The sequence below is a fragment of the Martes martes genome (genome assembly GCF_963455335.1).
Source record: "Martes martes genome assembly, chromosome: 1".
Classification (NCBI taxonomy): domain Eukaryota; kingdom Metazoa; phylum Chordata; class Mammalia; order Carnivora; family Mustelidae; genus Martes; species Martes martes.
The window spans coordinates 143,131,373-143,155,022 of record NC_137888.1 but is presented as its reverse complement, the minus strand read 5'-3'; the positions used below and the strand labels follow the sequence as shown (position 1 = coordinate 143,155,022).

The following is a 23,650-nucleotide window of genomic DNA, read 5'->3' as shown; positions in this document are numbered from 1 at the left end:
TTAGCTGGCACATCCACAGAGAGTTAATCACATCCTTCCCCATCCCCAGCTTTTTTGTGTGACTACCAACACAGTAACCTATGTTATACTTGTGCTCTCAACGGTTTCATTTTTATTTTTCCCTTCTCTGTTTCTAGGAAGAAGTATTAGATATCAATAATTTAAATAAATAGATTTTGGAAAAATCATGGACATTCAACAGAATCTTCTTTGTCCAAAGTAAAAAACAAACAAACAAACAAAAAAAAAAAAAAACCAAAAAAACAAAAACCAATAATGAAAGAATGCTCAATGAATCAGTAGGACAATAATTTCCAGGATGCCCCCCAAACGTTGGAGGATTTTTTTTTTTTTTTATGATTCACTAGATATGTTCACTAGACTATTGTCAGCAGGAAAAATGTAGACATATAGAAGCTTGTTATTACATGAGTCAAAATAGGAGGACTTCCTTGCTCAATCATTAATTAAATGCAAATGTTTTTAAAAATGGAATGTTAAGGAAATGTTTGACTTAATGAAAATTGTGTGAAGAAGTAAAGCGAGATCCTTCCAAGGACATTCTTTAAAGTGCTTTTAGAGCCCTGTTTCAGGGCTTGATTTTCCATGCATAAATCTAAAAATCCCATTTTTTGACCGAAAAATCCAATTCATCCCAAAATTATCTTAATAAAATTTATTTTTAAGTCTTCTGGTTAACTGAAAACAAATTGGTAGCTCCTAAGAAGTTTCTAGATTCACTGCAAGCCAGAGTAAGGAAGTTAAAACACATGATTAAAATATATTTTTCTATTAGCATGAGCATGATTCACTCCAACGGTTCCCAAACTTTGTTCCATATTAGAATTACCTGAGCCGACTTTTAAAAGTCTTAATATCTAAGTTGACCCCCCCAATGTGTTAAATCAGAATTCCTGGGGGTGAGATCCAGATACTAATATTTTTTTTGAGTTTTCTCAAGGGATTCTCATGGACATCCAAGCATGTGAGAACTCGTGTGACTTATGCCATCCTCATTCTCATCAAATGAATGTTTCAGTGGTTACAAATAAGAGCTTTGAAGTCAGAGCAAGGTTTGAGTGCTGGTGTCTGTGTAAGTTTGGGCAACAAGGCCCCTAACCTTTCTAAGCCTCTAAGTTTATTCAACTATTAAACTCAGGAATTATTGTTCCCACTTCATAAGGCTATTTTTAAAATTATTTACTTATTTATTTGAGAGAGAAAGAGAGAGTGCATGCATGGGTGCATGCAAGCCCATGAGCGTGAGGTGGGGGGAGGGAGAAGGAGAAAACCTCGAGCAAGTGCCATGGCAGACATGGGGCTCAGTCTCATGACCCACGAGACCATGACCTGAGCCGAAACCAAGAGTCGGATGCTTAACCAACTGAGCCGCCCCCATGTTCCCATAAGGGCATTTTGAGCATTAAATGAGGTAATATAAAAACTTAGAATACATGTTATGTAATCCACAATAAACGTGGCTTATATGTATAAACATAACGATTCATTATTAATGATAATTATCAACTAATTACAAACCAAATACTGTGTCTGGTTTGTAATTCAAAGTTGGCAAATATAATTATAAACACATTGGAATTAATACATGTAATCAAGTGTCAGGTCTATGCTGACTCAATGAATTCAGACATCTAGTTTGGACCATAAAGGCACTCTCTCATTTAAATTGCACAAAGGAGTGTTCAAAGGTCCTCAGATTCACTTCCTATTCACACCTGCCTCCATACAGATTTATGATACCTCAAAAGCAGCCCTGTAATTTGAGTCCAACTTTCAGGAGCAAGCTACTAATAAATTTCCTTGGGTCTTATTAGAGGGAACTTTTAAATCTACATTGACACAGTAGAAAAGAACTAAAAAAAATTTTCCAGTCACATTTTTCTTATTTACTCCGTTACTCTGGAGTGCATGATGACTTGTTTTCCTTTAGTTGTATCTGAACAGTTTGACAGATTACTGTGACAAGGTTACTTTTAAATTGATAAAAGGTTTGATTGTGTCGGTGCATTTGTCAAAACTGTCTAACACCATGTATAATGGACTCTGCACTCGGAGCGCGGATGACACTTGAGTCTGTTCTAACTATTCAGCGTTCGGCACACACCGTCAGGAGACATCCAGCAGGGTTGGGTGAAAGTCGGGGAGATTAGCTTGGGCAGACCCTCAGCTTGGGAGCTCAAAGACCCCTACTTTGTTCTGGCTTTTCATTCGGGGCATTTCTTCTCTCTTGTTAAAGGCTGAAGTGACATTTACAGCTTCATTTTAAAGGGAGCAAAGCTAGGGTGTCATAGCTTAGCAGAGAGAACGTTTAGAGAAAAATGGAGGGCAGGATAGCAGACTTCCTGGTCTTCCGGTGATGACTGGAAATATGTGTGCACCTAGCCAAGAGTTTCCCTCCTTTCCCTTCATTCTGCTTCAGGTGGCCTTAGCGGTAACCACATGCTCATTTTCTGACAGAAGAACAGCTCAGTCTGTACCTGTACAGAGTTGTCATCAATGCCAGATTAGTTAATCATGTGGAAGTGGGGCAATTAATGACCAGAGCTTTCCAGAGCAAGGTATTAGTTAAATTAGTTGAAAGTCTTGAGGTTCGTTAGATAAAAGAGATTGTAGATGTAGAAAATATAAATACATCATGATTTTCATTTTCCATTTTAAATTCTATTATGTTAAATAGGTGGGTTGTTTTTTTTTTAAGAGCAATTTCAATGTGTTTTAAGGGCATGTTTATAATCATATCAGAGAAGTTACCAAATTTTTTTGAGAGAGGAAATACAGTTTTGTATGTAAAAAATGATTATACCACCTAAATTTTATTTGGGCCATAAGTTGCAATGCACCACCCCTCCTCAAGTCAAATCTATCTTTCCCCACTTCTACCTCCTCCTCTTGAGATAAGCTGAAGAGTATATAATCCAAGCATTCCACCCATGATCTCCAACAGATAACTCATCCCACGAATAGAACTGTGTAATTAATAGGAGTTTTTAATTTTCTTTACATTTGCCTGTAGTGCTCTTAATATTGCAGTCCTTAAATGTTTAATAGTAGGTAAAAAAAAAAATGAGTAGGTAAAAAAAAAAAATGAGTAGGTAAAAAAAAAATGAGTAGGTTAAAAAAAAATGAGTAGGTAAAAAAAAAAAAAAAAGAGAGAGAGAGAGATTAATTAAAAATCACCGATTGGGGTCTTCCATACTACTTCACAGTTTCTTTCCAGTTCATTAGATTAATTGTCTCTCAAGTCTTTGTTTTTTAATGGAAAAATAAACGCATATATTAAAAAAGATATTTTTCACCACACATAACTATTCTACCACCACAATTATTAATCCTCACACCTTCTCTGACTGAATTAGTCTTCTTCCCGCTTGCTTTTCAACTATTCCTACCTTGATTATCCCCTGATCTCATAGGATGCCTTCTTTCCACTCTGCAGTTGGAATTTTTGGAAACAAAAATCTGACTAGTTCACCTTCCTGTTTATGACAAGCCAATGTTTTCCTCCATTGCTCTTAATATAAAACACATTTCCCAACATGATCCACAAAGAAATCGCCTTATCCCATATTTCCAGCTCATTTTGCCCCATAGTCTATCTCTCCATCTCTGCTATAACCACACTGGCTTTCTTCCAGCCCCTTGTACTTGCCATGCTCCCTCCAGCCCTTGGTTCTACACACACGAGGCTCTTTCTGCCTGGAATGCTCTTACTTCCTTCTCCATTTAGTAAAACCTATTCTTTCTTTTGATCTTACCTTGGTTGTCACTTTCTCAGAGATTCCTTTGCTCATTGCCCTAACTAGGACAGATCCCATGTGATAAACACTCTTGGTTCCAAGCTCCTCTTTTATTTTTTTTTTTTCAATTTACAGCTGTATTGTTTTTGTTTTTGTTTTGTTTTGTTCAGAGAGGGGGAGGCGCCAAAGGAGACAAAGACAGGGAGGGAGAGAAGCAGGCTCCCCACTGAGCATGGAACTCAATGCTGGGCTCTACCCCACAAACCTGAGATCATGACCTGAGCCAAAATCAAGAGTCAGATGTTTAACCGAATGAGCCAGCCAGTCACCACTAGTTGCAATTTTACATCGAATTATAAGATTATTTCATTGATGTCTATTTTTCCTAGTAAAATATAAGCTCTGTTAAAGCAAGGGCTTTGCCTAAATTTACTCACCAATGAATCGTCAGCACTGTATCTGGCATGCAGCAAAGGTGTTCTGTAAATATTTCTTGATTGATAACAGAATAAAGTTCTTTGAGCTTTCTCAAGATAAAGACAATTACAAAGTATTTAACCAAAGTGTCTCCTATAAGACACCTAATGTGATGAACCCATTCAAAAACGTAACTAGAGAGATTTCCCGTAGAGTGAAATCATCTTTTAGTCTTGTCGTCTTTTCTTTGATTTTACTTGTGATCTGAACATAGAAGCTTTTTTTTTTTTAAGATTTGATTTATTTATTTGACAGAGAGAGATCACAAGTAGGCAGAGAGGCAGGCAGAGGGAGAGGAGGAAGCAGGCTCCCTGCTGAGCAGAGAGCCCAATTCGGGGCTCGATCCTGGCAGACCCTGAGACCACAACCTGAGCTGAAGGCCGTGGCTTAACCCACTGAGCCACCCAGGCGCCCCTGAACATAGAAGCTTTGATGATGAATGTGTATGGAATCCCTTAATAAGAATCTGCTCTCAGATTATACATTGAGAAGTAATATAATTTCTTTATTTTAATATCATTTTCTTGTTGTTCATTAGTATTAATGTGGATTACTGCACTCTAATACCAGATAATTAGATATATCTATGCTTATTTTTGGTACATCTCTGTTTTTTTCTATTATTTTATTACTATGGATATTAGCAAATACTGTATTTCCTATAATATAAGGAAATACTAACTCTAAAATACTTATAATTTCATTGAAATAAACATGAAAAATCAATCGTGGTGGCAAGGTCATTTAAATCTACAAATATTATGTTTGTAGGTAAGATGATTCTACAGTGTTGGATGAGTAATAGGAACATAAAATGATCTGAATCTTTAGAAAACTACTAATGTAAAGTACTAATGACCAATGCAAGAGACCGACTCTACAAGAGAGGAACGTGATTTTACAAGTGACGTGCATCTGTCTCTTACCACAACGTGCACTGGTCTCTTACCACAGGCATCCCCATACATCAGGTCTTACCGATATAGCTGAACCAACTCAGGCTGTGGCCCTGCCAACAGTGGAAAAGGGGGTTGGAGAAAGATGAAAAAGCATCCAAGAGCAGGTTTCACCACGAAATAATGAAGGCCTCAATGAAATATTAGAACTTTGGGCTAAAAGAAGCTTAAAGGATTATCGAGTTTAAACCCATTATTTCATACACGGGGGAAACCAAAGTTAGGGTGAAAACAAGTCATTGGTCTAAGGCCACACACCCAGTTGATGGCAGAGCCAGGACCCCAACCAGATCTCTTAGGACACAACTATCCCCACTGCATTATGTGGCTTGATCACATCACTTCTCCAAAATTCTCTAGGAAACATAATCTGAGCAATAAACCCCAGATCCAGACCACTTCAGTAACTGGAGAACCCACAAACATCTTTATAATAACAATACCATGGGACTGATCTTATTAGCCAGCAAAAACTAATATGAACAAATAACCAGTACCCTCTGAGCTCTCAGCATTCTCTAAATTTCTCAGATGCACATAAGGAACATTAACAGAACGTCTTTCTTCAAAATAACATCTCTGTGTCACTAAATCTCTTTCCTGAGTTAAAAACACCAATACAGGTTTTTAGGTAACAGTTTCCATCTATACACTTCTGGCAACATTCTATCAAAAGTGGACACAGGGGCGCCTGGGTGGCTCAGTGGGTTAAAGCCGCTGCCTTCGGCTCAGGTCATGATCCCAGCGTCCTGGGATCGAGCCCCGCATCGGGCTCTCTGCTCAGCAGGGAGCCTGCTTCCTCCCTTCTCTCTCTGCTTGCCTCTCTGCCTACTTGTGATCTGTCTGTCAAATAAATAAAAATTAAAAAAAAAATATTAACTCATTTATTAAAAAAAAAAAAAAAAAAAAAAGTGGACACAGACACAGAAATCTAGAGTATAATGCTACATCAGTGGTGTGCTCAGAAATCAGCTCTCCAAACACACAAGATAAAATTTAAAATGCCCTTATTTCTAGAGCTTGCTGGCTCCTGTGATAGAAATACTCCCACCATGGCTGATTTCAAGCTGCTGGGTCTGGAACACATCACACAGGGAATTCCTGAGTATTGAACAATTGATCCTGATGTACCAGTCAAAGGCAGCTCCGAGCACCATTGGTAGTACAAGGACACTTAAAAATAATCAAAGTCAACACACTCTTTTAGAAGAGGAAACTGAGGCTCAAAGAGAGTAAATTAAATGGTTTGCCTCAAATTCACACAGTGGCTGAGTGAGTTTTAAAACACAGGATTCTACCTCAACTACCTCCATAAACTAACTTCGTAAGTGTTACATGTTAGAGATAGTCAGTGGTCTCCATATTATTGAAAAGAGAAGTATTCTTTCTCAAAAACCAGCAGCAACGATATGAGGGACCCTGTTAGAAATGCATATCCTTGGTCTCCACCCCAGGCCTGGTGACTCAGTATCTCCTGAGCCCAGAAATCTGTGCTTCAACAAGCTCTCTGAGTGGTATAGACCAAAGAGAAAATATCTTCCTTAAGCCCATCAATATTTTTTATAAATGAGATTCCAGTACAAGTCAGAGATCATAGCTACCCTTTTTCCTATCAGCATCCATGAATAGATACTTCTTCAGAAACTTTTAACATAAAGTCCACAAACTTTCACATTTTCAAAAGTCCTTACTTTTCAAAATAGTTTAGGTTTTTCTAACAACCACAGGAAAAAGTTGAGTTATTTATCTTCAAGTCCAACTCCAACCTTTCACAGACCAAAACCTAACATATATTTATATGTCTTAGCCCTGGCACATTCCTTTTGTTTAAATAACTATTTTTAAGTAAATATTTATTTTTCCAAGTTTTGCCTTACCTCCTCCACAAATCAAGGTAGGCAGTGGCAACAGCACCCCTCCCCTGCCCACCGTAATCCACATTGATTATTTTGTCAATTGATTACAGAGTTAGGTATTTGTGTTTCAGTTTTTCAGGCACTTCCTGGTGTTTTGATATTTGTTCCCAATCTTAAAATCCAGAACAAAGACAAATAAATACCGTCCACTTTGTTATCCTCTTTCAGTATTTTAGAGGTTGGAAAATTTACAAAATAAATATCCTCTCAACCTTCTTGTGAAAGCATTGCAAAAGAGAAGGAGAAAAATTGAGTAATAGTTTCCCCAAATTTAAAAATACCCAGCTAAGGCATATTCAAGTGACAAATAGCAACACTGATATTACTTTAAAAATAATCAGATAGCAATCTAAAAATACAGATCCATGAGTCTTAATTCTTTATCCATTATTAATTTCATTTGCAGGGCGAACCTAAATATGTTTATTCTATTTGCACAGAAATAAGAGTGTTAATAACCTAAGTGTTGGTGGGTAAGAGATTAACAAAAACATTTCTGAAGGGCATTTAATCACTACCACATTCCCCAGCAAATCCAAAACAACTTGCCGAGTATGGTTCTTGGCCTTGGTGGGAAAGAGCTTCACTGGAGGTGGAAGGAGATGTTTTCAAGGAAAGCGGAGTATTAGTTTTATGATTCCCCAATTACCTGGTCCTGGCTGAACTTATATTTACCAAGAACTGGCCAGAAAAACTCTGCAACAGGGGAGGTCACCATCCTGAAATCTACCACTTCAAAATTTTTGAGAGTCCCATCGCTAACACTTCTCCAAAAAAGCAGCTACCTTTACAAGATCCACCACTGTTCCCACCAGCCACGTCAGGTCTGAAGGCCCAACTAATGTTTGCTCACGGTCTTTTGGGTCAATAACCTACCTATCTGCCCCCGCTGTCCCAGGTTTGCCTGCTCAGGAACCTCCCCTCCCCCAACAAAAAGTATGCAAATCCGGAGCTCCTTGAGCTCAACTTAGAGCTCAAATTTAAGTCCCATTTAGCAGAGTCTTCCTCACTGAGGCACCAATACAGGGGTATACGGAGTGCAAACCCGAGTCCTGCGTGCCCAGAGCGCACAGGAGACGGCGTGGGGTGGGACACGGCGCGGGGAGCCGAGGGGCACTTACGGTTGGCACAGCTTGATTAGGTCCTGGTCAGTGGTGCCTGGTGGAAGGCCTCGAATGTACAGGTTGGTTTTACTCAACTGTTCCCCGCTGCTGTTGCTGCTGCTGTTGTTGCTGCTGCTGTTTGTGCTGGGGCTGGGAGGAGCCATGGGGTGGGGAGCTGGTGCATAGGACTGCTGGAAACAGAAAAGGCTGTTACTGGAAAAACAGAGCCAGCACGGATTCACAGGCCACCAGCGCACCTCGAAAGCAAGACAAGTTTCTCGGCCTCTCTGACCGGCACATGCACACACATCTTTATATCCCCGCCCTAGGTACTTCTGAGAACATCACTTGCTCCCCCGCCCCCACCCTGGACCTGCATTTGGATCCGTGTGTTAGCCATAAATGGGACAAAAAGAAGCTCCCAGGCGCTCCTGCCAGTGGCATATGGCTTCTGAGCTAGTCTGCTGTGATTCTCCTTAGACTTGTAAAGTAGTGTGGTACCTCCCTCCCTGTTAGAAGAACATGGTTCCTTCACTCTTGGCACCAAAGCCCTGCTCCTACTTCACTTCAACAGCCACATCTTTGCTTTGTCTCTACTCCCTGTTCCCTCCTTCTCTCCAATAAAACAAAACAAAACACAGAAAGACACCCTTCCTCCTATTATTGTCTTCACCGTCATTCTCCAACAGAATTCCTAATACACAGACAGAACTTGCTCTATAGTGAATCTATCAAGGAAAGAACGGATGGACGAATCTATCTTACCTCTTTCTCCCACTCCCAAATCTGCTTCTTCATGGTGAACCCCCTTTGTTTGCAATACTGAGCCACCAACCTCTCACAACAGTCAAGATCCCCTTTAAATCTCAATCTAGGCAGCCTTGCCAAGTTGGAGGGCATATTCTTTGCTGTAGGACCCTTCGTGTTCATTATATTGTACAACCTCCATTGTTCACTGCAGGATAGTAACAGCATGCTTGTCCTTTACCCACCAGATTCTAGTAGCACCCATCCTCCAGTTGTGACAACCAAAAATGTCTCTGCACCCTGCCAGGTGTCCCCTGACAGGGAGAGTGGGGAGTCTCCCCCAGTAGAGAACTACTATTCTAACCTGTCAAACTAGTTTATAACAAAATAAAAAGATAAAATGATCCCCAGCAACTTAGAATATACAGTGGAAGGGTTTTAGAACTCTACATGCCAGAATTAGTAGATATATTACTCTTTATGCATTATTTCTTTGTCCCGTAGGCAAATCTTCAGATGTTCTAAAATTGCACTATCTGGGTTTGCATCCTGCTGTGTCTCTTACGGACTGTGTGACCTTTGGATGGTGCCTTAGCCTCTCTGAGACTCAACATTCTCATTCATATGAGGAAGATAAAAATAGTACTCTCAATAGTATGTCACAAGGTGTCTATGAAAACTTAATGAGCTCCTGTAACAAAATGATTCCTGGAAATTATGATGCACAATAAAATGCTAGCAATAATAAAAATGCAAGAATAATAATAATGGCAATATTTGTGGTTCTTATTTGTCTTGCCAGTGATATTAGTCTATATAACTATCCCAGATATTCTCCAATGTAACCTACAATGTTACCTAAAGGCACAATGAACACATTTGTCAAGATTCCAGTGGGGAAATGTTTAGCCAAGTTTTAACCTAAAGACACATTAGCTATATTATCAGGGGTTGGAAGGGGCATACTTATCAAACAGCAAGTAGGTGCTTAATAAATACTTAGGCTATATTGTACATGATAAATGAGTGAACACAACACTTAGCCCACAGTGACAAGAGGCCAGGTTTTAGCAGTAGCCAGCCTTGTTTCTTGCTATAATAGTCTGTTTTACACCTTCCAGAATTATCAGATTTGTCCCAGTCCATATTTTCACCCAGCTATGACAAAGCCTCTTAGACACAGTTATGTCAAATGAAACTCATTATCTCTGCTTTCTCATCTCCCAATCCCCCACCCCAGCCACCCAGCACAACGACCCCGTTTCTTTTGGTCTTGCTGACATTCATCAATTCCCATGCTAGAACCCTCGGTATTAGCTTCATCTGTTCCTTCATTTTAGATTTCAAAATAAAGTCAGCTGCCAAAATCTCTGAGAGATTGTTAGATGCTTCCTTGTCTCTGAATTTCCATGCCTTCCCAGGCCAGGCTCTGGTCCACCTTGCAGACCCACCAGATCTATCCTCTGAACCCTTTTTCGTCTTGCTCTCCTCTTAGGGAGGAAAGTGAGGGAGAGCAGAAGACAGAATGCTCACGTGCAAACGCAAACTGGTCAAGAGTATCCTGGGCAGTTTCTTTAAGGAATGGGGAAGGGGGAGAGTAGACACGAGAGGAGCAAAACCTAGAACCTCCTTCTTTAAAATAAACACTCCTCAACCATTTCTTAGGCATTACCTCTTTTGTTACCAACATTCTTAACGTGGAATTTTACAACAAATCACACAGGAGAACTTTCTGTCCCCACTGTTTGAATAAAATGAAATATCTATTGCCTTTAGGAATTTAATATCTGCAAAAAACTGCATGAAGTTTCTTGGCTGGCATGAAAAACTATTCCTCCTTGATCTAAGAATTCTGTTTCGGGGCGCCAGGGTGGCTCAGTCGATTAAGCATCAGACTCTTGATTCCTGCTCAGGTCGTGATCTCAGGGTCCTGGGGTAGAGCCCGGGGTGGGGCTCTGTGCTTAGCACTGGTCTACTTATCCTTCCCCTCTGCTTCCCCCACCAGCCCCCCACCATCTGCATTTGTGCACGCAACTCTCTCTCTCCCAAATAAATAAATAAATTCTTTAAAAAAATTCCATTTCACTCCTTGGACGCCCCATGACACTTAAGCTCTAACTCTTATTAAGCCCTGCACTTAGTAGGTCTTCAACAAATCCTTGCTAAAGCAGCTTCTTGTCTCGCATCTCCCAATGGGACAGATGGGATTTATCTTTTATTTCCATTATGTGCTTTTATTCTCTTAAATTTTCCAGGGCTTTTTAAAAGCTGTTTGTTACCACTTTCACCTCCCCTCTCCCTAAATTCTTTGAATTCCATTCTGTACTCCGGGTTCATTTAAAATGAGGCTTTGTTTAAAGCAGCTTTTCCCACTGCACAGCTTTTAAAACTACTAGGGAGCCAAAAAAAAAAAAAAAAAAAAAAAAAAAAGTCTTCAGCTCTATGTATCATAGATCTGATGGACCAGCGCAGACTTTGAGTCCCTGACTGATCAAATAAGAAAGCATCCTTTACAGGCTGTTCAATGTGTGTTTACTTACTTCTCCCCTCCCCGCACTCCCATGGTCTTTGTAAGCATTTCCATAGCCAGAAATACCATTCAGTAAATTGCATGGTGCCTAAAACAATAAATATGCCCTCCAAAGTGCCCCACGTATTCACCAGGATAAAATAAATAAATTAACAAAACAGTCAAAAGTAAATCAAAGTTGTGATGACCATAGGGAACTTGTATGCATGGGAGTGAGGTATGTGATTTATAAATAGAGATAGTACCACCAGGCTGTTGCAGAGAAATGATGTATTCCAAAAGCCCTTTAAAAAAAACACACAATCAAACGTGATTTTCTCTGTCATATCCCTGTTTGTGAGTTCTAGAAGTTCTGCAGAAAGAGGTAGACTTTTCCAGCATTACTGAGCCAAGCAACCCACAGATTTTAACACCTAGTGCCCATCTCTCCCTAATCCTTAATATTTCACTTGTCCTTTGATGATATACTGAATGATTCAGGTAGTAGTCTGCATTGTAAATCATTTTTCGGTGTTAAGAATTATAAATTCCCTCCTCTCCACCCACTTTCCAAATACACATCCTTTAATCAACAAAACATTGGCAGAAGGTTCCCGGAATGTCTGACAAATGCAAAGGCCTAAATGAATTAATTTGTGAAAAGCAAAAAGCAATGTTGTATGCTCTGGTGCCAAAGACAAATGACCAAACTACAGCATCTCAAAAAAAAAAAAAAAAAAAAGGCAATAATCTTTAGAGGCTAATGGGTCATAGCAACCACTTTACTAATTAAAAGCAGCTCTGATACCTTTCTCAATTCTTTTGTCTTCAGATGGAGTTGGGATTTTATCATTGATTAGCTTTTAAATCATTTTGAGGCACTAAAGAAGAAATTCGAAAATGTTAGTAACCAAAAGAATTTATTTTCCCTCAGATAAAACCGACTTTGCTATATTGCTCAAAGTCACACTTTATAAATCCTATTTAGGAGCAGTGAGGACTTACAGTGGGGGTTACCCAGCACCGTAATGCTGCGTTGTAGCAGGGCCCCGGAGCGGTTACGAATTTGCAGTGTCAGCTTGAATACAACCAGTCCAAAGGCACATTTTCAGAAGAGGGCCTTCAGATGGTACTCGATTGAAGGAGGGAGATGGGATTTCTCTCTCGAACCTTCACATGCTTGGCAAGGACGCAGATTTCCCTCAGATGTTTATTCACAGCAGCATGGCTGGGAGGGTCTGTTAGGTGTCAGGGGCTGGGGCTGAAAGCCCTCTGAACCACACGTTGGAGCCGCCACATCAGTGGATCAGGGCCAGTGTTCTCTTTGGGAAATGAAATAAAATGTCTTGACATCCATTTTGGAAGATAACAATTCTAATAATTACAGGTAGCATTTGCGGTGTGCTTCCTAAGCATTTTATGTAACAGCCCAATGAGGCAAATAAAATGCTTCTCATTCACAAATGGGAAAATGCAAGTGCAAAATGGGCAGATGACCTTCTCAAGGTCACACAGCTGGAGCCCCAGTTTGAACTTAGGAAGTTTGACTCCAGAAGCCACACAGTCCCCACCTCCACGCTCTAGAACTTCACGTATTAATGACATGGACACCAATAAACCCAGTGGCTTTCTGACCGTGAACTTGGGAGAATGACACTGACAGAGGCTCTGGTGCATCCAAGTACAAGGTGGAGACAAAGAAACAGGAGGATAAACAGCACACAGTCAAAATGGAGGTGAATAAGCCTTTTCCTCTCTCAGAATTTACATGAAGTCCATTTTAAAATTTAATTTCGAAGGGGAAGTGACCATCACAAGCAAGCATGTTACGAGTTTTTAAAATAATGTCAAGCAATTGGGTTCATTCGTCAAGATTCATGGTGTGTTATTTGATAACAGGAAAATGAACTGGCTTGTAGATCATCCTAAACAGCTGATTCATTTAGTGTGCTTTGTTAATATGCCTCATTTTTCAAGTTTGAAAAGTGAATCAACCGGGTCCTCCTACATTCTTACAAAATGTGTGATTTGTGTGTGTAGGTCTGGAGGGAGGTTCGTCGTGTTTTTCAACCCCTACGTATGTTGGAGGTAAATTGGACATGAAGAGTATGAGTTATAGTTTTGTTTGTTTTCCCCCTTTTTTGTGTTTTAACAGAAAGCATTTGATATATCCAAATAAATGCTGCTCACATATCAATAGGGTAAAGCAAATCATTAAAAATCATCTTTCATACAGTGTCAAACATATTAGACGAAAAAAAGGCAGGGCTGTAATACACACACACACTATCTAATTCATTTGAAACCGGAGTTCTCAAACTTGTCACTACTGACATTTTGGACAAGATAATTCTTTGTTGGAGGGGGCTGCCCTGTGCATTATAGGATATTTAACAGCACCCCTGTCCTTTACTACTAGATGACAGGTGCACTACCCTCCCCCCAAGTTGTGGTCACCAAAAATGTTTCCAGATATTGTCAAATGCCCCATCGGGGGGTAAAAGCGCTCAGTGGCCTACAACCCACTTCACTGAAAAACCCCTTCACCCACCGAAGTTCAATTTCTTACCCCCATGTATATATGGGGGTAAGAAATGTATGTATATATGGTGTCGAACACCATGTATATATGGTGTTCGACTCCCCATGCCTCTACCCTCCGGAACTAAGATGCTGGTATGCCAGATATCATCTGCAGCAGACTAGGTCTGAAACATACTTCTTCCTCTTATTGAAAACATAACTCTTTCACAAAGAGAATTTTAAATATTTTTTGCATGCAATTCCCCTTGGCTGGGAATCACAGGGCCTCGATGCCAAACTGCAGTCAATTCTATTCCCAGCATCTGGTTGCTGGCAGGATCCTGAAGCAGTTGGTCTGGTGGTTTTTCAGAGTAGCCTTGGACTCCATCACACAGCAGTCTGTTTTGCTGATGGTCTCCCCAATTTGTTTTTATTCATCTCCAGTGCAAAAGAATTTGTACTCTTTTATCCACTCAAGGGTAAAGCCCTGGATAAAGTCTCCCATGGGACTGACATGCCAAGTCTTTTACTATCCAAAAATGAATACAAACCACATTCCTGTCTTAAATCATACATTATTTAGCCTGTATGTACACATGCAATCCATTGCTCAGTGGATCACACTGCTGCAAGCTATTGAATTCCTCTCCCAGACAGTGTAATTTCCACATAGCCTTGCTTCTGCAGACCTCTCCTCTAGTGTGAACACAACACGAGCAAGTGGACATGGCAAGAACTGTCGCAGTCACAGGAGTGCCTATAATAATCTCAAATGAGGGTGCGTATGAATTTTGTCCACGTGCGCAAGAATAAATGCAGCTAAATGAATATCCGAGGCATGGCGTGCGATTTGAGCCATGGTTGCATGAACCACACATATGATAGCTTTGCAATTTTATGCTAGGCAATTGCCCAATTGTTACATAGAATATGACTATATAAAACAATTGTTTCATTACACATTTTAGAACAGAGTTTGGTGAAAACCTGCCCCACTTCTCTTTTCCTACCCACAGATCAGATATGGAAATGAGCAATAAAGGACAAGACTCCTCACAAAAGGCAATCACTTGCACATTCTCTGTCAAGGGGTCTTAGTAACAGCCACTGTCAACAGTGGTAACCTTGTGTTTAAGAGCTCCACATTGCCCTCCGGGAATCCTGCTCTGCCACTAACTAGGCACTTAAACCTCTAGTCATGAGTAGAATAGGAATTGCGATGATCTCACCTCGTAAGACTGCCATGAGGCTTTAATATATAAATTACATATAAAGTATTTAGCACAGTGCCTGGCACAGAGTCAATACTCAATAAATACTTGTTGATCTTATTATTTTCATCAGCATCATCATGACACAGATCCTTAAAAGAAACACTACTCTCTCAATCCCAGTTGGAGTAATGTATCTTGAAGGAGTTGCTACAAGAGTCAATGGTTTTTTTTTTTTAAGCAAAGGAGCCACTATTCTTGAGATGAAACTATGTCACTAGAACTGTGGTTTGTCATTTTCATCAAGAATCAAAAAGTAGTAACTGAGCACTGATGAAACAATCACTGTGGATTGAATGACTAATTAGTTTCAAGGTATTTACAAATCACTACTGAGGTTTTATTAAAATTCTGTTAGGATGAGATTCACTTTTGCAGTAAATATTGGTTTTTAAAAACCTCAGCAGATTGCATAATCACACGTTGCTCTGTGCTATTTACAAATAGGATTAATCTAAAGTCATTGAATTCCATTCAGAGGTTTGGATATTAAATGACATTTTAAAATTCATGGTACTTGGAAACACAAGTAAACTAGTTATTGTTCATTTCAAGCACCTATAAACCAATTTCATTAACAAATTTACAAGCTAGAGAAGAGTGGCTGCTATAAATGATGCCAATGGCCTTTTATAAAGATTGCTTAGTCCTCCAAATGCCAATGACATCTGGCCTTTGCTCCCATCCATCTTGTAATTTGGCCAACTCTTGATCTCTTTAAGGAAAAATAAGCAAAATTAAAAAACATTTCAAAATTTGAGGAACTTAAGGCATTCGTTTTAAGTTCAAGGCTATACTTGGAAAATAACCCCAATAGCTCATGATTCCAATATTAATAAGGATTAATTCCTCATCCAAAGGGGGGGAAGAACAAAAATGCCATGATTGGCACCCAAGGTAGAGATTACAATGTCATCTATGCTATGAACAGTAATTGTTAGAATTCCCCAGAAATATCAAAAGTGACCATAATCCCGGGATGAGACCTCTGTTCTCTTTCTCCCGGGTATATCTCAGAAATCAATTCAAATACTTGCTTTTGTAATGGGCTAGAATCACTGGGAAAAGGCTGAAAACCTAGAACCAGTCATCATAACTTCTTGTGGAGATCTCTCCACAAGATCTCTGGGAGAGCCAATGGTCAGCATCTCAATTCCAAATGTGACCAGAGATAAAGAGGAGACCTTACAAAGAGCCAAAGAATTACACTTGAGTCACATTCTTATACCTTATAAGATATGTTTATTTAATTATTTAATTATTTAAATTATTTTATTATTTTATAAACTAATATATTTTATTACTTAATTTGTTTTAGTTTTTTCCCCATAATCTCATGTTGAGTTGTTTCCTGGTTTTTTTGTAATATTCTATGTTATGTAATATTCTATGTTTCCTAATCCAACAATCTGTATCCTGAAAACTACAATCAGTAATATTATCAACAGTGAGTTGCCCTCGCTTTGTGATGTATGCTACCCTAAACAGAATGAAGACCGGCAGATGCAGCTTACAGGACACCACTGTAAGATGTCTGCCCTAGTACTTTATTGAGACTAAATGAACACTTGAAAAGTTTTCTTCTTCAGCCATAAAAACAGATATAATGAGCCATTTCCACTCAATTGACTAATTTCCATGTTAACCAAAACTATTATTGACTTGGTTACTAGTAGCTAATGGGAGATAAAAATGAAGTTTTTTTTTTTTTTTTTTCAAACCATGTGTAACAAAAATTACAACCAATAATGGAAGGTCAGTCAGAACACCAAATGGTATTATGACTTTTTTGGTGACTCTGTCCAATTAGCCCAGAATTTACTTTTTGCTTTTTCTGAAAGCAAATCTATGTTGACTTACAGGAGCAATGTGATAATAGCATAAAGAGCAAGTGCAGTAAAATCTGATTCCTTTTTTTTTTTTTTAAAGATTTTATTTATTTATTTGACAGAGAGAAAGAGATTACAAGTAGGCTGAGAGGCAGGGAGAGAGAGGGGGGAAGCAGGCTCCCCGCTGAGTAGAGAGCCCAATGCGTGACTCGATCCCAGGACCCTGAGATCATGACATGAGCCGAAGGCAGACTGGCTTAACCCACTGAGCCACCCAGGTACCCCAAAATCTGATTTCTTTATTGAGGCTTTTATTCCAGGTACATAATGTCTCTCTAACCCCTATCTAACCCTGTTTTGCTCTACTTCCAATGCTTGTGCAGATCTCCTGCCATACCACAGTGACATCTGCATTTATACCTTATTTTGTCTTCCTCCCTTCACTTGGAATGCCTGGGCTGCATTCTTCTGCCTTTTTCCAAGGTGACTCTAAAGTGTGTCCTACAAACTGGGTACTTTTGAGAACAAAAGAGAGAGACATTGATAATTATATCAGGACACAAGGTATAAATAGAGACTGTCCAAAGAAACTTAGAACATATGACCATCCTATGATTATTTTCTATTTACCTGAATCTCACACATTCCTCTAGAGTCACCTCCTCAAGTTTCACCCCATATCATAACATGATCCTTTTATTACTTTAAGCCTATTTCATTTATGCCTCTTTTTTAGTTTCTAGTAATTAAATATTCACAAAAGGTTATAAAATAATTAACAACAATAGCATGACTAATGTTCATTGAACATACACTAAAAAAAAAAAAAAAAAAAGAACATACACTATATGCCAGGCATTGTTCTAAGAACTTCATATTGATTTATTTGGATGATCTCAGAACTTTTGGAAGTAGCTATTATTACCACCCCGAAAACAAAAATGAGAATACAGAGATTCGAGGAATTTAAATGACTCTTCAAGGTTGTTCAGCTACTCTGTGGCAAATTCAGAACCCAAAGCGAGGCAGTCTTCACTCCAGTTAATTCCAGATTGAACTCTAAATATGTGCAGTCCAAGATGGTACCCACTAGTTACAAGTAGCTATTTAAATTTAAATATAATTGATGTAAATTAATTAAAATAAAAAAGTTCAGTTCCTCAGTCACACTAGCCATGTTTCAAATGTTCAAAACCACATGACTACTAACCTCTATATTGGATGGGAAGACACAGAACATCTACACCATCTCATACCATTCTACTGAATGGTAGAACTGAACTAGACCATTCCTACAGATACAAGGCAGCCTCTCCCCAGACTATACCACACAACTTCATGGCTTAAATGTACTGAGCTAAATAGTGGTCATGATCTCTATGCATGTATTTTACATGTATTAATTGCAATTAATTGCCTAGGGTTTTGTTAAGTGCAAATAATCTCCTTTCAGTACAGACTATATTTAAGTTTTTTCTCCTTCAAGAGTGGGTCTATTTGGGCATTTAAAATCTCTCTTTCAACTGCTACCTCACTTAGCCAAAAGTGGAAATTATTAAAAGCAATCTCCATAAAGTAAAATATAATCTGTGAGAAGCACAGGATGTATTTTACTTGTTTTTAATCAAAACCAAAGTTTCATCTGTATTTTAAAATCTCTTAATACCAAGAAAGAAGAGCAACAGAGACAAACTGTTGGTACAGAATAGATGTCTCTGTCTTTACCAGGCAAGCTTCTGGCCTGGGAGGAGGAGGCCCTGCATTTTTGTATATCATCTCCTTTTCCCAAAAGAAGAGCACCCTTACTTCCCACGTATTACAGGCTATTCTACCAATCTTATTTCCCTCTAAACTGAACCAAGGCAAAAAAGGAGAAGTGTTCTTACAGTGAACTACAGAGGCAATTTAGCAAATTCATAAACAATAACCTATATTCCATGACATAAAATAGTTATGTTGTTTTATTAGCCAATTCATTCATATTTTATTGATGTAGCAAAATTAAATGCAAACAGAACCTATGCTTCAAAAGTCCTAAATCTAAGAAATTTGGACTATAAAACACAATAATTTCCTCAAGAAGACAATGTTGGAACACAGATCAAATATGCAACAGCAATTAATACATGCAAAATAATCGCTTCATTATAAAAACTGGAAGGAGCACTTGCACAGATAATTTTCTGTGAATATATTTTCAACATTCATTGTATTTTGGGCCATGAGATGATAATTATGAGAATAAATTAATGCTCAAGTTCAACAAAAAGTGACCTGATAATAAAATGAATATTAGGCATTTTATATCATTAATTTATTTATTAAAATTTTTAAATCAGAAGCTTATATTAATACCTTCAAACTTTTATTTCTCCTATTTGTAAACCTGTATGAAGTCTCCTGTTCTCAGTATATTTTAAGTCAGTCTGCCTTGTACCTTAAAGAATGTTCAAAATAGTATGGACACATCCAATTTCTAGTGCATCTTCTTTGTTGCAGGATTACTGGAGGTGCTTTTCCCCCACTGATATTCTCCAGAATCAAGACAACAAACTAAACAAGAAACTAGACAACAAACTAGAAAAGACAGTACTGCTTTTCCTTCTCCAAATTACTTTTGTTCTTTTTAAATAAATGATGCTTCAGAGACTGGCAAATTGGTAGACTCTCCAAAGGCTCGAGAAGAAGGAAATATTATTATTATTATTATTGAGTAGTGACTAAGAGCATAAATGCCGAAGCTACACCACCCACGTTCAAATCCTGCTTTACCACTTATTGTCTGTATGGCCTTGGGCAAATTACCTGAATTCTTCTGCCTCAGTCTCCTCATCTGTGAAACTGGGCATAATAACTACCTCCAAAGATTGTTAGACATTTCAAATGAATAATTATGTATAGAGCACCAAGAATAAAGCCAGGAACACAATAAGCCCTCTATGAGTACTTGCTATTATTATTACATAAATCCTAAAGCTTTTTACAATACCCATTGTTATCATGAACAATAGTGTTCTTTTGAGTAAGAGGAATATTGGTCGGTCTATTGAATGATCTAGCAAACTCTGGTTTGTCGAGCGTAAAATCTTAATAATCCAAAGTTCACTGATGCTTGTCAAACTGAAATTCTCTAGATTAGAATCAAGAAATGTCACTCTTTGATGAGACTTTAGGCTCAATTAGTACTACTTTTAGTTAAACTTCAGATAAACTGATGAGAAGACTATTAGAAGAGTTATTTTTAAGATAAATAAAAACTTTTACAAGGGAAGCCATTCTTAGAATACACAAGTTCTAGGAAAATATCTACAAATTGTGAAAGTACTCATTAAAATAAGATATATCTTATTGCCAATGGAAAAGCTTAGATCAGTTAAATAACACACTAACTACTAAATGGCCATGCACTTAACTGAAAGGACTTTTATATACAGAAAATAAGCTATACTAATTTCATAGCTTCTAACTCCAAAAATAATTACGTTTTTAAAAATCGTTGCCCTGAAAGGATATTTTATAAGTAAACAATTATTTAAACTGTTTATTTCAGTTTAATTATCTCTCTAATTTCTAGTACATTGTATGATATGTGCCCTAGGGTAACTATAACAAATACTCTCTAGTATAAAATTGGGATAGCCATACATTTATACATTCCAAAGTGCTTACAACACATCTCCAATATTCCAGAAAATTATTTTATTTCGTTTTGTTTCAGTTTGGAGAATTATATGTATACTTCAGCAAACAGAAATAACAGGCTTTTCAAAGGTGTAATTACTAAAAGAGTTTTCCAAGAGTGACCATCCCTTTGCCTCCTCAAAAGAAGCCTCAGAGTTTGCTCTATTCAGCAGAAGCCAAATCGGCTGGATTGGGGAATCCAAACAGAAAACCAACTCAGAATTACTGCTACTATTCCAGTTCTGCAAGGAAAAAACAAAAACAAAAGTTCCAATATATAACGCTGCTGATTTCTGAAATGTAAATACTCTTCCAGGGTGGGTTTTAACCTACTAAGAGTTGAAACCTGGCTCATAGAATTTCTGAGAATTTAGTGACCAACTCTCACATGCAGTACCATCCACCTCCAGCATCCCATTACATTGAAAAATGGGTGTGACCATAGTTGAAATGCTATTTAGTGGCCCAGCATCTTAGGAGACATAAACAAAGGAAAGAGTTTATATGCCTGAGTAGGAAGGAAGGTAGGAATACCTAGGAAAACAGAAAACAGAATATGAATTTCTTGGTGTCTCTGTCTCAGTTGCTATGTCCAGAAGACACCATGAGAGAATGTGGAATGTGCAGACTGATTTAGGAAATCTCCATGATCTCATGGAGGAACAGTACAGAAAACAGAATTTCCTGAAGAAAGATGGGACTCAAAGAGAACCATTGCATTCATTAGCCGACAGAGAACTTCTTAAAAAGAAAGTAGCTTTATGTTGTCATTCCTTGAGGTACAAACACTCAGGGTCTACTTTAAAATTAAACTCTTTGAGGGCAGAACATTAACACCACGGATTTGCTCACTCTTAAGCAGAATCAAAACAGAGACAACCAAACATAAGAAACTAAACTATGACAGCATCCATCAACAAAGCACAAAGTATAGCATTAACTACTAGAGTAATAATAAAAGCTGCCTCCTTGAAATAATGGTATCAATAGTTTTATAAGCATTGATCAATTCAGGATATGGGTTAATTAACAACTTGTTAGGTTAAACATTTTAACAAGCTAACTTTACATATTAAATTGTATGTATATATGATAAAACACATATGTATCCCATCACCCTTTCTACTTACAACCAGCATCATACAGAACCCAAAATTTTAGCTGATAATGGGTAAACAACTTGTTCAAGTTTACAAAATCTGTGCAGTGTAGCAAAGGCTAGAAATGTAGCGCTTTACAGATTTGTAAATGAAACAATTTTTTTTGTTTCTATACATAGACTTCTTAAACCCACTGGCTTTAAGAATCTCCATTTAGAGGGGCGCCTGGGTGGCTCAGTGGGTTAGATCGCTGCCTTCGGCTCGAGTCATGATCTCAGGGTCCTGGGATTGAGTCCCGCATCGGGTTCTCTGATCGGCGGGGAGCCTGCTTCCCTCCCTCTCTCTGCCTGCCTCTCTGCCTACTTGTGATCTCTCTCTGTCAAATAAATGAATAAAAAAAAAAAAAAAAAAGAATCTCCATTTAGAAATTTGACTTGGAGGGATCAAAATAGAGAAAAGTTACATTATACCAAAGAAAGACCAAAACTTTCTAATTTTCAGATTTAATACAAATTTAATTTGTATTAATTTAATTCAGATTAAATACAAATTTAATCCATACTACAATATGTATAAAACGGAACTTAGAATTTATCATATAAGTTCAACAGTAACATAAAACTAAATATTATTATGAGAAAATATTATGAAAGATAAAATAACCAGTGACACTTATTCCTTCAAGTCCTGAAACAAAATTAGAGAAAATAGGTTTTTTTTAATGATTTTTTAAAAAGATTTTATTTATTTATTTGACAGAGAGAGAGATCACAAGTAGGCAGAGAGACGGGCAGGGGAGGGGGGAAGCAGGCTCCCCACTGAGCAGAGAGCCCAATGGGGAGCTTGATCCCAGGACCCTGAGATCATGACCTGAGCTTAAGGCTGAGGCTTAACCCACTGAGCCACCCAGGCACCCCTAGAGAAAACAGTTGATCCCATTAATAATAGCATAGAGTTCTCAGTACATGTAACTGCAGGATAGAAAGCAAAGGAAAGATCGAGAAATTTGCCAAATGTGGTCTATTTTTACATCTACTAAAGTATAAGAGAACAGGGACGCCTGGGTGATTCAGTCAGTTAAGCATGTAACTCTTGATTTGGGCTCAGGTCATGATCTCACGGTTGTGAGATCAAGCCTTATATCGGGTTCTCTCTCTCTCTCAAAAACAAAAACAAAAACAAAACAAACAATAAAGGACAAGAGAACACAGTGCCTCTGTTCAAGTCTAATTCTTAAAAGAATATCTTTTTTTTTTATTGTAACCTATGCTTTTCGTAATAAGTAAAGAACAACATATTTTACTTCTCAGAGTGATTATTTTAAGTAGAGGAATAAAGAGAGCTGAGAAATGGTCAAATTTTATAACCACTGTTCTCAAGGTAATAAATGGAATTAATTTCATTGCTTTTCTTATGGTTTCCAGAAATCAATAATAATAGAGATAAAAGAAAAATGAGAAAAGAGATTAACAACATAGAACTTTCTCTACCAGGGTAGGAACTTTCACTCAAATGGATTATGGTTTATCAGTAAACTCATATTTAAGACTTTTTTTTGCATGAGGATATTATTTATCCAGTGAAAACAGGCATCCACTGGTGTTATGTTCTGATTGAGCAGAGGAAGGTAGAGATTCCTGAACATAGACTATATGTTTTGGGACATAATGGCAGAATCCTTCTTAATATGCAATACACCAATGTAGGCATAACGAAGCATGGAATTCTTCTAGCACAGCCACCTCTGGCTAGAAGCACTGTTTGGAGGGCTTTAATATTA

At 38.1% G+C, this 23,650-nt stretch overlaps 1 protein-coding gene across 1 annotated transcript in view; it reads right to left on the bottom strand.

The window, feature by feature from the left end:
* The window catches only part of RBMS3 (RNA binding motif single stranded interacting protein 3), a gene marked incomplete at its 3' end in the record, with an annotated part of 652,820 nt that overhangs the window by 496,599 nt on the left and 132,571 nt on the right, over window positions 1-23,650 (bottom strand). The window contains exon 2 of the mRNA XM_080808724.1: window positions 8,229-8,401. Coding sequence (XP_080664850.1) covers window positions 8,229-8,401 — 173 coding nt within the window. The remainder of the gene's footprint in view (window positions 1-8,228; window positions 8,402-23,650) is intronic.